The sequence below is a fragment of the Coturnix japonica genome, chromosome 4 (assembly GCF_001577835.2).
Source record: "Coturnix japonica isolate 7356 chromosome 4, Coturnix japonica 2.1, whole genome shotgun sequence".
In the NCBI taxonomy this organism is placed as follows: domain Eukaryota; kingdom Metazoa; phylum Chordata; class Aves; order Galliformes; family Phasianidae; genus Coturnix; species Coturnix japonica.
Window position 1 is genome coordinate 76811151 of NC_029519.1, and position 15841 is coordinate 76826991.

A 15841-nucleotide genomic window follows, 5' to 3' on the forward strand; every position below is an offset into this window, starting at 1 on the left:
CTTATATAGCATTGCTTAAACATTTTAGAGCCTGATATCTGTACGTGATGGAAAACTTAATCTTTTTATTGACTTTCTTATTAAACCAGCCACTTGCATAGGTTACCAATACAATGTTTTCCCTTCTGTTACTACAAGAATAATTTTTATGTAGTCCCTTTCATATCAGCATTTTTTTGGTGAGAACCCACCAACAAACTTCTCAGCTTCCAACTGCCTAAGAAATATATTTTTATCCTGAAAAAAAAGTTTCCATTGTTAAAACTTTCAAGATTTTTAAGAGTGACTGTTGTATATTTTATTTTTTTCCCCAGCAGTGGATGATTAAAGAGCTTTTTTATGCTGTGACAGCACTGCAAACTAAAACAGCTGGTTCTCATGTTTCAGACAAAAATAAGAGGTGACTCTCCTCTAGTAAAGCTTTGTATTCCTTGGTGGCTCTCGGATGCAGATTTGTTCTCCATACAGGAATATGCTTTTGTCAGAACAGTTGTCAAGGATGATCTTATAAATTGTTTTCTGCAGTGTATTGGCTTAATGTTCTTTTGATCTTTTATTGTGTTGTGACATTCCATTTTGGGGGAATAAGATTTTAGTGAAACCTAATGCCAGTTTCATACATAGAAAGATATGAGTGTTTTTGCTGTGTGTGCCGCTGGAAATGTTTACTGTTGTGGCAAAGGAGCCTAAAAGTATTTGAGACCAGTTACAATTTGAGACCAGATACAAACAAGTGAGAACTTCTTTGTATTCATCAGTAATTTGAGATCCTGGTGTTTTTTTTTTTAAAGTTCATTTGTGGAGGTTGAAAAAGGCCTTTTCTCTTAATCACGTGTCTCAAGAAATGTAATATAAGGGCTTATTTCTGTCTGTTTTTCATGTTTAAATGCTGTTTGGATTTTACTCTTTTCCTGTCTCACACCGTCATCAGAAACGTGGCATGTGGGATAGCTGGATTCCAGTTAGAAGGACTAAATAGCACACGAAGAATAAGCAATATCAATGCTGTTTCACCCAATTGGTAAATAATTGCTGTCTGCTCTTCAGGTGAACACTGACAGCTGCACCACCTGCACAGTGTTCTGCTTTGCTTACATAAATCCACGTCATTTATTTTTAATGCATCAGTGGGGAATTCCTGAGTGGCACAATTGCCTTTCCTTAGATACACCAAATATTTTCCCTTATCTGTGACGTATAGGGAATGAATTATGGAGGTTGAAAGCCAGCGTGTGTATCTCAAGTTGTAGCTTAGGGAAAGAAAGTAACTGAAACTTGATGAGTAACACAGGTAATCTGTTGCTGATCTTTCCAAATATTTGTATTTAGTGCATATGCTAAATATGCTTCCATTGTTTCTTACATTAAAAGAATTAACTCTTATTGAACCCAATAATGTATCTATAAAGTGTGTTTTCACTAGCAACCACTACGTTGTCATGATACAGATTTTCATTAGTCCAAAGGGTGATGCAGTCCTAAAACACTCGGGTTTGCAGTTTGTGTTCTGCCAGACGATGCACTTCTGTGTCAGAAATCACAAACCCTCATCCATTTTAAAGGAATATAGCATAGATCAGTTTATGAAATGCAGAGCCCTGCTTTGCCTATGCAGAGTGGTCACTTTTCACTTCAGTTGTTTGCTTACTTATGAAAAAATGTCCTCCTTCAACCCATTTTAGAGCTATAGTGAAGAGTACCTGTATTTGAGTACTGCCTGTCTAATACATTGTTTGGAAATGGTGCTTCAATGAATGTAATTATTTTTCTCAGGAGAGGTTTTAAAATCAGGGGTTGCTTATCCAAAGCAGTATTTAAAATGTTTGTAGATTTATAATGCATATTCCTGGCTGTTCTATATGGCACTGCCTTGTTAATTAAAATATATTTGATAATGGACATTCGCTTTCTAAATACAATTGTGAAGGAGGAGATAGAAGAGTTTTCTTCAGGTAGGTTAGTGTGCAAGTTTCAGTCCTGTGGGGATTTCCCTATGGCAGAGCTCTTATTTCTCATTCTCTTTTTGTGGCTGAAGAAATAGAAGTATGGAAAATAAGTAGCTTGACTTTAAGCAAGTCACAAGTAAATAATCGCTTGTATTAGAACTCTGCTTCACCTTAGGTCAAAGATGTGTTACTGGTGCTGCTGGTTGGAAAGCAAGCTGGGTGGTGAGGGTATATTTCATTGCTTTGAGAAGGCTGTCAGTGCTGAAGTTAGTCCTGATTTTTACTGAGAGTGACCCAAAGTACTGCAGTAACTTTGCAGCTGAAGACACTTATTATAGTTCAGAAGTTACATGTGTGTAGGGCTTTATTGACTTTTTAAATTGCTTCTATGTTTGCCACTCCCCATCTCAGTGGGGAGGGTGGTTTGTATTCAGGGCTGTTATAGGTATTTGTAACAGGATGCAACAGTCATTTAAGCTTTTGGCTTCTTGGTTCTCTCTTATTATAAAGACTGTACAAGGCGATGTGAAGTTGAGCATTTTATCAGTCAAACTGTATCATGGGGAGCTGGTGGGAAATGGGAACTGGGCTTTCTTCGCCTCTCAGGAGACTTCACTGAGTCATTTGGGGTAGAAATTCACTTCAAGATTTGAAGTGGTGGTTTGATCTATATTTATTTATTTGAGATCATATTAATATCAATTAAAGTTAGTATGTTAAATTGCTTTTTATTTCTTCTACAATTAATTGTGTAAATCTGCCTTTTCCCTTCAGTGACTTCATTACATATAGAGAAAAAAAGTGCACTTCCTGTCTAGAAGGAGCTATGCATAAAAATAATATGCAAAGTCTGGTAATAGAAGTGTTAAGTCCAGCAGAGGAAAAATAAAGGGATCCCTGCAAACTTGAATGAAAGAGACAGAAAGCGCAGCTGATGACAAATGAGCTATAGAGCAAAATGTACGTGCTGAAGAAAGAAACTGGACATGTTTTCTCATTTTATTTATTTATTTTCTTTTTCATTTCTGTGGTTTCCTACATCTTCAGTTAGAAGGAAAAAAGGCAGGAGGTTGTTTTGGCTGGATTTACTGCTTCTTTCAGATGCCCGGTTCCTCAAAACATTGAGGAAGATGCAGTACTGAACTGGAAGTGCGGATTTAGTCTGAGTGGTAAACCCACACTGCAGCCTTGCAAGGGTTAGTAAAGCTAAAATGCCTCACATTCCTTGACCTCTGCTAAAAGCACAAACCAAAATTACCTTTGCAAGAATACTGTGTTTCCATAGCTTTGTTGTAAATGGTAACATTGAATAGTTGAGCTTCCTGTTTGTTGGAGTAGGACCGGGTGTTTTCAGTCGCTGGTCTGTGTAGGGATGAACTGTAGAAGTGTTTCCAGTTACTATTTAAGACTGTTTCAAAGAGAAGCTGAAGAACTTTCATAGTGCAACACATGTTTGGAAACTGAGACAAATCAAACACGCTGCTGCTGTTCAGATGACTGCTTGATTTGTTTCTGTTTTATTAATGGTAAAGTAAGATAATTTTTGCAGCTTCAGGTTCTTATCCATTTAAAAGTGAAGCTGTAACTTTGCATTTGCACCAGCACTGTAGTTTATATTGATACATTCCCAACATGGTAGTTGTCCAGCAGATTACATTGACCATTCTGCCTGACTTGTCACTGGTCATGCTTAGAGATCAAGTGCAGCCTTAGCAGCCAGCTGGCAGCACCTGCACACAGGGCTGCTGTGCCCAGCAAGCAGCTTGTATCGATCCTACAGGCAGAGCAGGCTGTGCTATGTGCACAGTTAGCAGCAAGCATTCTGCTTCATTTCCTGGTACTGGATCTTCACTAAGGATCACTGGGCCTTGAAAATTGCTGATGGTTATTAACAGCTTTTTTTGACGCAGTTCCGTGGGTTGATGCCTTGTTATCAATGACTTTCATAATCCAGTGATCCACTGGCAAAGAAGTTTGATCCACCCTAGTGTCTTGAATTGAAATGCTACACAGTTCTGTAATGTTAATAGTGCGTACAAGTTAATGCATAGGAATCTTTATAAAAAGATCTTCCATTTAAAGCCTTTTTTGCCTTCCAGTTCTAGAACTCCATAATCCAGATTGTTTTTATTCCCACATTTCCAGTTTGTCAGAGTTTTCCCATGTGCTGTATAGAGCTGTAGCTGTTTCTCTTTACCTTCACAGAATCACAGAATGACCTGGGTTGGAAGGGGCCTCAAGGATCATTAAGTTCCAACCCCCCTGCCTGGCAGGGCCACCAAACTTCCAGTGACCTTTGTCACTTGAATAATTCAGGTTAAATTTTTTATACTTGTTTGTATTTATATAAGATATAAAATGAAGTAGTAATGTTTAAGTGTATGAACTAATAGCAGTAAATCAGTAGAAGACCACTAGGGCAGTGTCCTGGTGAAAGTGTGTTTTGTGAATTGGATGTGTTACTGACAGTGACGCTGATTGTAGGAATCAAAGATCGAGCTGATGTCTCATATATAGAAGCTGGAACTAAAGAGCAGCACAAACTGATGTATTTGGGGACCTGCTGGCTGCTGTTTGAGCACACTGGGTTATATTAGTTTTCAATGTGTTTGTTTTGTATGGATCCATCACATTGTTCTGATGGGTCTTTTCGAGCAATTAGAAGCTTCCTGCAACCTTCCCCTAGAATACTGACTATGAATTTCATGGATTGCTGCTCTTCTGCAAGTCAAGCAATGCAAGGCCTACTCAACTTAAGTGAAATGCATTGTCTACCTGAATGTGCAAAAGTAACTTCTGGCTACACTGGAAGATTTAACTGGGGATGACACAGCAAGCTTCAAGTCCAAGAAATGCAATATCCTGTCATTTCTAGAACCAGATGGAATATATCACTTCTGGTAATGATTTCTGAGAGGTCTTTTTAGGAAATAACACTGTGCTGTCATTCCGTATTTGTTTTATAAATGTCTTCTGTCTCTGCATTGAAGGAGTTTGGCACTGTATGTACTGTGTTACGATCTGGATTGATCTGCAAGCCTTTGAGACCAGTTGTTGGTAGTGAGAAGTGCTGTACATCTAGATCAACCAAAGATCAAACTGGTTTGCTGTTCCATTAACACTTTATAGTACTCTTATGCTTTTTGCTAAAATGCTCAAGGTACTGAGCTCTTATTGAAATAATATGAGGCTTGTATGTTGTAATGGTCGCCATGTGGTATTTGTGATGGCTAAAATGGTGTTGAAACGATGACAAAACTGAAAGGGAAATGTTCAGTAAGGATTTGAACCTTCAACTACATTGACTACTCAAGATCTGTTAAATTCTTTGAAGTAGGAATGTTTCCTACTAGTGTCAGCAGTTCTCTAAGCACCTTGGAGAGGTGACATATTGTGAAAGCAAAGTAGTCATTCTGAGGTTGAAGAACAGCAAAAAGACCTGTCTGAACAGTTCTGATTGGAAACGATGTCAGCTCACTGCAGAGGGTATGAAAAAGGCATTCAGCAAGTTTTCTGTACCTCCACCTAGAAGTAAGTCAGTAGCTGATGGCAGAACAATGATGCATAGTTCCTTCTGTCACCAAATGATTATGTAGTCCAACCTGTGTCCTGTGTTTCAACTTTTATCTCAGATCCTTTCTTCCAAAAAAGGCCAACTGCCGTCAGATGAAAGCAGAAATGGCTGCTGTGTTAGTGCTGTATCAAACTTTGCCTGTTCCATTTCCATGCAGGAAAGGAGTATTGTCTGACTGCCACATACCTGACATTTCTAGCCTGCTTGTTTATTATGTCTGTAGTGCAAATTGTCAGGGGTTGATTTTTTCTTTGGTATCATAACTGCAGTAGATGCCAGACCTGCATGTTTCTGCTGGATTTCGGTTTCATGTATTACTCAGATTGAGTTCAAGTTTTATTTTTGATCTAACAATCTTACTAGACTTAAGTATGTTGAATATTTAATGGCTTGGAATGTAATTTGTACAAATAATATCAAAGTACAGAAACTCTGTTGTTAAAGCTCTAAGTGGCATTATTAACATTAATCTCAGTGCAGAATGTTTCTAACTTCAGATTCTCTATTTGTTTTTGCTTTTTTGATATACTTCTATCACATGGCTGGTTACTGAAAGAAGTAATATAATTTAATTAGCAAAATTAATGTGAGATAATGTACGGCAGCAGAAAACTACATGCTGGCAGTGCGTTTCTTTGCTAACTCATCCATAATCCTAGAAGCTCGTAACAGTAAAAAGAAAATCATAAAAGATTTGTCGTATCTTTTGGTTTCATACCTCATGTAATGAATAAATGAATGTGGAAATGGTTAATGTCAGCATTGAGCCATAGCTGAAAAATGATTTTCCTTTTTATTCAGTGCATTCTTATACTAGCAAATACTTTGATATGCTCATGCTAGGCCAGAACTGAATGGACTCAAAACCATAGTGTAATGAGTCCAGACCAGTGCTCACAGAGTGCAAATTACAGTCTTGACTAACTGAGTTAATAAAACATGTATGATTATGAAGTGAAATTCCCAGATGAAATGCCTGAGTCCGTTTGTCTGTATTTAGCCCTTGTTTACTGTGGTTCTTGAGTAGTAGAAGCTCTCTGTGCACACAAACGCTCTGGCCCTTTCCAGTTCTGGAGGGCAAAGAAAGAAGGGTCTGCCTGTCCCATCAGTCTCGGGTGCATTGCTGTGAGTTACTGCATGTTATGTGTGAGCAATGATGCAGCAACCCCTAAAGAAGCAGCAGTGGTGTGTGATACAATGCAGGATGGAAGATGTGGCCAACTGGAGAGGGCCAGGAAATCACAGAGATCTTCAGGACCTCAGAGCCTGAAGCATGGAAACGCATCAGTGTAGAACTCGAGGTTGTGACTTGGAGAAGGAAGAAGTCATGCTGGAAACTTGAGAGTGCAAAGTAGGGTGTGCATTAGGAAGAGATGGATCCAGGTTTATGTTTTTAGCAAGGGCTCTCGGTGTGCTGTTGGCCATGCGGAAGTGTTCATCACGTGAGGCTTCATTAGGAAGGATTTCCACTAAGTATACTAGTGTTGGTGTAATAGAGAGGGGAGACTCAAATAGCAGTGTCTGCAGCTGGGTCACCCCCCAGAGAACTGACCTTGTGCTTGAATGAGTGCATCAAGAGGGTAGAGAGGGATCAGCCTGGAGGAGTCTAGAAGAACTGGGCCTGTGAAGCGCAGCCAAACAACTGCTGAGAGGAGATACAATCACTGCTTATTAATACGTGCGGATTATAAACGCTCTCTGATGAGAGCAGTCATGCTGATGGGTGACTTCTGGATGTAATCTCCAAAGGACTTGTACCATTAAGATCAAGGAGTTCTATGTGCGTGTAACCATTTAAATCTTCAGAGTCTACAGCTGTTCTTTGAATTACATTGTAGCTGCTTACTTCAAGGCTGTGTAACTTCTAATTTTCTTGTAGTTCTCAGTCTTGCAAGTAACTTCTGCTCAAAGGATTCTCATTTCCCCAGGGAGGTAGTTGAATGGCCATCCCTGGTTGTGTTTAAGAACCATTTGGATGTGGTGCTCAGGGATATGGTTTAGCAGAGGGTTGTTAGAGTTAGGGTACTATGGTTAGGCTGCGGTTGGACTTGATATAATCTTCAAGGTATTTTCCAACCTGGGTAATTCTATGATTCTGTGATCTCAGAGCTGGGGTTGCCAGTCCTGGAACACCTATTGAAATACAGATTATTCCGTGGGGCATTCAGTTAGGAGCAGTTCTCTCTTATTTTCATGGGTTTTGTTGACATTTTCTATTAGAATATTCTGTATATTTTAGTTTTTTAAAGTTACAGTTGAAGCTCTTGTGTTCCAGTACCTCGTTGTCATGCTTTGTGTGTGAGATTGTATTTTTCTGTAGGTTTTATTTTTATTGATGTTGGTTGTTGGCTCTGATATTACCTTACCCTACAAAATGCTCATGTGAGCAGAAGTAGCTCAGCTGAGAGAGTCTCTACAAGGAGAATTTGAGAACTGCTGCACAGTGCTTGCTAACTTCCTTCACACCGCTTTCTATTAACCTTTCTTGAGTAGTTTAGAGGTATATTCACATCATTTGAGAGAGATTAAAATCTTGATGGTCCTGTCAGCTTATTTTTGCTTTTACTTTTGTCAGGTTTTACTTCTGCAATGTTTTTGCCTTGGTACTCTTTCTTCATTCCTAATTTTGCTGGATAATCTCAGTTGTGGTATTTATTTCAGTGTCCCATCATCAAGAGCTTAGATAGTTGCACCATCACTAAACTAAGGACACATGCTCTGTGTATAAATGGGCTGATTTCAGTTCCTGTTGTCCAAGGGTTTTGTAATGATTACTGAATGTTTTCTATTCAGGTATAGAGAGGTTAAATAGTGCAGTGGATGCCTGTACCACTGTCTGATTGCTCTGTTATTTCATTCAAAACTGAATGTCAGCTGCCTAAACAAAAAAATGCTTATTGTTAAAATTGAGTGTCTGCTCTCATGTTTTGTTTTCAGGACGTGTGTACAAATGCAGCCCTGTATTTAGGGTCCAGTATTGCAAAACATCTCCTGTGAAATGAGCTTTCCCTCTTAAACAGAGCACAAATACTGAGCCTTTCGTAAAGCTAATCTCATTGTGCTAGAATAGGCATGTCAGAAAGGGAAAAAAACAACAACCCTGAGTAGACTTGAAGATACTTGGACAAATACTGTTTAAAATAAGAAACCTAGACTTAATGCTTGTACAGTCTTTAGTACTTGAAAGTTTGTATACATGATTGAGATCCTATGAAAGGAAAATATTAAGTATTTATTTTCTCTCATTTTACTTGTAGGTACTAAATGAAGCAGTGGGTGCACTGATGTATCACACTATCACTTTAACACGAGAAGACCTGGAGAAATTTAAAGCACTTCGAATAATTGTCCGAATCGGCAGTGGTTTTGATAATATTGACATCAAATCTGCTGGAGATTTAGGTATGATTATTAGAGACTTTCTTTTACATCTTATACTTGCCTCTAGAAACTTGATAGCATCTGAGTCTTTGTGTTAATATTTCCCCTACAATTTATACTAACATAGTATGTGAGCTGTATGATTTTCTCATCACTGTTTAAAAAATCATTATAGAGATATTAGCATTAGTTAATTAAGTGATAATATTAATGGCTTTGTGACAGGATGGCAGTCTGCTTGTTCAAGATAAATCCAAAGAGTACGGCTATAATTTTTTCCTCTCTTTTTCTTTTTTACTTCAGTTGTGTATTTTTAAGTACTGTCTTGTGTAATCCAATCACAAAATATAATTCCATCAGCATGGAAAACTACTACTGTTTGAATAAAAAATGTGATCATTATCAACTGTCTGGAGCTTATTTATGATGCATGAGATTTAGTGCTAAAGCACTCCATAATACAGAAATATCGATTTTATAGAGGAATCAGCTGTTGCTGCTTCAGAATAAATTTAGATATGGGAACTATGAAGACTGTGCTTAGTGCTTCACTGGAAGAAAGCAATAGTCTGATCTGTCCTTTGCTTCCTTTAGGATAAACCCATCCATTATCTGTAATCTACAGATAAAAATGAATAACTGGAAATAAATGTCTGTGTATTTTTTTTTGTTTATTTTCTGAGTAGATTGAAAGTAACAGATAACATAGAATGGCTCACATTTGAAAGAACCTTTTAAAGCCTACCCAGCCCCAACACCCTGCCATGGTCTGGGTGCCCTCCACCAGCTCAGGCTGCCCATGGCCCCATCCAACCCAGCAGGGGCACCTCCAGGGATGGAGCATCCACAGCTCTCTGGGTAGCAGTGCCAGAGCCCCGTAATTGTGAAGAAATTCTTCCTTATATCTAATCTAATATGTTTAAATAATAAACGGTTTCCCATTATGCTCTGGGAAGATCTCAGAATTGTTTACCTCCATGTGACAGTCCTTAGTCTTAGTAGTAGCCCAGTGATGTAGTGAGGAGCTGTAATACAGGTCTGTTTATCAGTAGATGAATATTTGTTAGTGGTACCAAAGCTGGGTGCATAAGCTGGGCCCTAAAAACCAGACACGCATGTAGAGATTGCCCTGGGGTAAAATTCTGTATTCAAAGCCAAAGACCTGGGTCTGGATCAAAGGTCTCAGACCTGTCATGAGTCTGATTTGTGTGGAGAATCCCTGATGAGTGGACTATCTGTGCTGGTTTGTTGGCTCTTGGGCAGGTCTACGTGCTGAATGGTAAGTAAAACTTACAATTTATATGCATTCACATTACTCTCCAAGCCGCAGTATTGGAGACTTGGGGAATTCTCATTCATATGCAATGCTAATAATTCAGTCCTTAGGTTGTGATTAGACTGAGTTATGCAGTTAAGATGCATCTCATTTGTGTATTCCAGTATTTACAAAATATAGTTGTCTCTTTCTAAAGCCAGTAAATGCTGGAAGACTTGCAATGTAAAATCTCTCCTGGTAACTGGGGCAGAGTGGTTGGAGTTAGTATCTAACTCACTGCTCCTGGGACAAATCTCTTCATTTGTTGAATATGCTTCTCAAGGAATTAACGTGAGAGTTAGTTGTAAAAGGGTTTTATTCAGTCTTGAAATACAGTACAGAGTTGGACCGTAAGGTCTGACATTCTCCTGAAATTTCATAGCAACTTTTGGAGTAATTTTCAGAGAGCATAATGATGAGGTTGTTACCAGCTTTTCACTGTTGTTTTCACATTCCCACTTCTTGAAATGCATGCAAACAGATGTTCCTCGGGTGACGTCTTTATGATCTGGCCTGTTTTGCTCCAGATTGTTAGTTGTTGACTAGAAATTAGATGCAGGTTGTAAATGTAACTACATGCAAGTGAAATGTGAATCAAGGGTAACACCTGTTGCCTACTAAGTATTTCAACATTAAACATTGATCATTGAAAACAAAGCACTGGGGAAAGGAGCATAGAAGGAATGGACAAGAGTGCGTTATCTTTTCTGATGTGCAGCATCTCTTTTCTTCAGAGCATTGTCTTTACCACACTGCCTGTACGGTTTACCAGGCCTTTTTGAAGCCAGCTGTTTTTAATGAAGGGGAAAATGGGGGGGGAAAGTGTTCCTACAATTTAGGAGTTAAACTATCATATTCTTAAAGTATTAGGGAGGAAAATATAAGGCAGGCTCAATTTCTTTGCATCTCTTCCCACATATGCGGTATAACTTCTTAAGGTCATTTTAAGGCATTATCTTTTATAATTGATGCCAGCTTTTAGGAGACATGGTTATTAAATTCATTTTGCAATCTAGAGCCTGCATTTTTTTTTGCTCCATGAAAGACCTAAACAAACACAGCTGTTTAGTATGATGCGCTTAAAGAGGTTTTGTATTTTAATCATCCACTTTTTCCCGCATTCATTCTCTTTCATTTTTAAAATATGGTGAGTTTCGCACTGCCATTGATGTTAGCAGGATGCCAACATTAATAGTGATGCTGTTTTATCTTTGTGTAAGTCCACAGAGCAGTGACTCAGCACACACTACAGCAGAGGAAAGAAAAGTAGTTCTGAGCTTCCTTATGTTGGCGGTAGGAAGTACTGGGCCGCAGAATGAAGGCATTTAAATGGAAAACAGACAAACATGCAAGCTTATATATAAGATATAAGCTTATTTATTGTCAGATTATTGTCATTAGTCTTATTGAAATGAATGTTGGGTTTCCTTTCTTGCTTCACAAGACATACTGGTATTAGCTGAAGGCTCACTGAATATTTATTTATGTAAAACCCAAACAGCTTGACAGGGAAAACAGTATTAAGGTTATTTTTATTAGTATACAGAACACTTTTTTTTCTCCACCGTGGAATTATGCTGGTTTTGGTCTCAGTCAGCAGAATTAAGAGAGGAGCATTAATAAGAGCTGATGATTAGAGAATGAACATGCAGTAAATAGAAAGAATGAAGACAGAATGCAAACTTTTTCAAGTAAACATTTTGCTTCACTGCTGTATATTCAGTACTGGAAGGTAAAAGCTAATAAAGAAAACCAAACCAGAATGAACTGACTTACATTCCATTACAATCAATGCCTTTTCTTTTGTTTCTTTTTAAGTAAAAATGGAGTACCTTGAGTCTTGAATGAGTTTTCCTTCCAGCACAGCCTGTGGAGTCTTTCAGCTTCTTGATGTTACAGCTTTTTCAACTATTATTAGGAAAATGCATTTTTAAATTAGCTGAAGTTTAGTGTTACCTTCGCGTTCAATGCCGAAGCAGATTTCGTATTTCAGTATTGAAATTTAAATGAGTTTTCTTTAATATGAGGGACCAAGAAATGACTTGGATTCTATGTGTGACACCTCTACAAACTCCTATGCAACAGGAAACAGATTGTTCCTCCTTGTGTTATTACAACCTATTTATGTCTTGGAAATAGTATTTCATTAAGGTTTATAAGAGTGGTTTTCATTTTAAGTTAATTATTTTTTGTAACACATAGACAGCTTTTGGGAGGGTGTCTGCTCAGTAGCAGAAAGTTAACTCACACAATGAAGTGCAAACAGTGATCTTTACCCTCACTGACTTTGTGGTGAAAGAAAAGCATGTATTTCTTCCTGCTATTCAAAGCACGGAACCCACTGTGCACATAAAGCACTTACTAACATATTGATTTGGTTACTAAGCTACCTGACCTCTATATACTTACTTCTGTGGTTTCGGTTGTCCATTTGTTGTTTGCCTTAATGTGGAGAAACAGTAAATAGTAAAAGAAAAAAAAAATGAGAAAAGGAAGTTTGCTTGTACTTCTTAACTAGTTTGTCAAATGTTTGCCTGTCATTGCTGTCAGGAACATTGTATTAGTGCAAAATAGGTATTGAAATAGCTGTAAATGTAAACGTCATACTCAGGGATTGCTGTTAAATGGGAAGAAGAAAGAAATGTTTGGCAACCTGTTATCCTTTCCACCCATTCTTTGCAGGGATTGCAGTGTGTAACGTGCCAGCTGCCTCTGTAGAAGAAACAGCGGATTCTACCATGTGCCACATTCTGAACTTGTACAGACGAACCACCTGGCTTCACCAGGCCTTGCGGGAAGGCACGAGAGTACAAAGCGTTGAACAGATTCGGGAAGTGGCTTCTGGAGCTGCCAGGATCAGAGGGGAGACCTTGGGCATTATTGGATTAGGTACGTTTGGTGGTGATGTAGTTTAATACTCTTTTCTGTCCAAAGGAATTAAATCTTCCTTTCCAAAGATTTGAGCTATAGAGACAGTATGCTTCACTCTGTTCCATGCCAAACATTCTGTATAGTACCACTTCATTCCTGGTGTTTATATTTCTGAGATATTTTCCCCATAGACATCATAGTTTCCATCAGACAATTTTTGCAGCTGATATTCTTCGAACTCTTTGAGTTTCTGTACATCTTTCTGCTATTGTAATGCCCACTGCCAGGCATGTTGGTTGTAAGGGGAAAAGGCACCGTTGTTTCCCTTCTCCAGGACAAGGATTCTGCTACCTGTACCCAGTTATCGTGTGTATTTGTTGTGCATTGTCATGTCTGGGTCTATTTGTGCTTGTTTCTGTTTCTTGTGTTTGATATGTCTGGGAGGTCTTTGCTGCAGGAACAAACTGCAGAGCTGTTACTTCTTGCATTTGATCAGGCTACGTCTGAATTTGTATTTCAGTTCAAATGAGAGGAAAAAATATATGCAAGAAAGTTTTAAATGTTTCCAGACCTAATAAAATCACCTAGTTAGATTTAGGGACATTCAGAGAGGTATTTCAGCATCTAACAGATGGACAAGCTTGCTTGAAATGAATTCATTACTGTCTGTTATAGAAGCAGAAAAGAAATGCAAGTCAGTTTTTATATAAGAATTAGTTGTGTACCTGTCTTATCAAAGACCTCACAGACACTGAATGTAATTGCCATAGTATTCATCCACAGGGATTAATGATACGGTTTTGACAACGGGGCATTATATTTAAATGACTGTTCCAGTTATACTTTGAAATATCACAGGCCATGAGCTCTCTGGAATTTGGAAGTAGCTTTGTGTTATGTAGTATTCATTGGAATGAGCATGCAAGGAGTCTTAATAGTTAAGGAACATCCTTTAAAATACAGCCTTTAAGATGTTGGTCGTGGAGTGTCTTTCTCAAATCTATATCCATGTGTTAATCCACCTCATTTAAGCACAGAGTGGTTATTGTCATCATGGTCACAGCACCTATACAGAAATAGCAGATAAATCACCTGTAGTGTTTTAAAAAATGGAAATGCACAATGCAGTTTTGAAACTTAAGTCTTCACTTAAACATTCTGTGTGCTTATTTGCTGGAGACATCTGTCCTGCTGGCATTGTGTTTATTGTATTGCACTGTAATTCCAGGCTGAGATAAGCAAAAAGTCTTGATGTGTTAGTGACAGTGAATTTTGAGTGCGCTGTTTCTGTTGCAAATGACTGGAAACAGCAGAGAAACAATTGGATAATCAGATTGCCAGTATCTGTGTCATGCTATGTGAAGTGCTGGGATTTGTTTGTGGTGGCAGTTGTTTATTTTAAATAAGCCTTTTGTGTGTGCTATACTAAAAGGCTGGTAACGTGTGAAGGTACGCATCTGTTACAGTTAATAACCAGTAATTTTCTGTAGCCTTTAATTGTTTCTATTTCTTTCCCTACAACAGAATATTCACAATTTCAAGGAAAATGATTTATAGTTAGTTTTGAATACACCCATATTGGTTTAGTGCATGTAAGTAAAGAAGCACAGCATTGTGATTCTGTCCTGTTCACATAAACTCTTACCTAGCTGTGTATTTATGAGGTGCACTACAGACACCTGGTGACGCACTTTTTCCCATTCCAAATATGTCTCTGATTTTAACCTGAAATGTGCAATTTACAACCATGTACAACTGACTGCTCCCCTTAGGTTGTGTTTCTCTTCTACTGGCCTCTTCCCACATCTGTAGTGTTGCCTCCATTTGTTTGCCTGTTAGGATGTGTCCACATCAGAAGCACTGCCAGGCTAACAGGCTAAGAACTGAGTGTAGCACCTTCAAAGCAAAATTCTCCTGTTACTAAGCCCTGCTTCTATCCTCTGGAGCTGTGTAGTGCTACTGTTTTTGTGCTTGTTAACATCTTTTTGGGGTTATCCCTTATGCCACCAGGGCTGTGTTTCTCTGTTCTTGTCTTAAACTTGTACTATCTTCAGCAGTGAGTTGGTTAAATTATATCAATTCATGCTGCAGCAGGGAAGTCCAGTTTGTCACATCTGTTACTGGGCCGTTTCTTCTGTGCTAGATGAAACATCCTAGCTCTTGCCTATCTCTGTGCTGGGGAATGACTATGTCATTCTTCCAGTCCTCCAGCTACTCACTTCCTTATCCACTAGTCCAGCCAAGTTTCATGACTCACTTGTCTTTTTCCATCACCCACTCTCTTTTCTTTGCCTCCTCTCATGCAAATTCCTGCTTTGACACTTGGTCTATCCTGCTTGATCTTATGTCTTGGAGCTCCTCCTTTAAAGTTAACCCATCTCTCATCCTGTGCTTGTACTGAAGATAAGCAAAGACTCGATAGATCAATGCCTTCTTCATGTGCTTGTTGGGTACCATCCTTAGTTGTTTCCCTGTTTGGTCAGCCTCTGAGTTTCTTAGGTTAGAGCTTATGTTTCTTTATGGCTTTTTGAAGTGCGTGATTCCGTGCACCTTTCATAAATATCACATCATTAAGCAGCTGTCTTTGGTACTTTTTAGTCTTCATTACTACCCAGTGTCCCATATTTCAAGTGATGCATCATGAGATTTACAAGCTTGAATAGTAAGACCAGTGTAGGAAGTAAAAAAAACAAGCAAACAACAAAACAACACAGCATTTTCACTTGTTAACAAGGCAGTTTTATTTTTTTGAAA

General features: G+C 38.5%; 1 protein-coding gene across 6 annotated transcripts in view; it reads left to right on the top strand.

Annotated features, from left to right (window-relative positions):
* Positions 1-15841, top strand: part of CTBP1 (C-terminal binding protein 1) — a 195851-nt gene that overhangs the window by 163933 nt on the left and 16077 nt on the right. For all 6 annotated transcript variants that reach the window (XM_015862567.2, XM_015862566.1, XM_032444521.1 and 3 more), the window contains 2 exons: positions 8778-8922; positions 12899-13105. In XM_015862567.2, coding sequence (XP_015718053.1) covers positions 8778-8922; positions 12899-13105 — 352 coding nt within the window. The remainder of the gene's footprint in view (positions 1-8777; positions 8923-12898; positions 13106-15841) is intronic.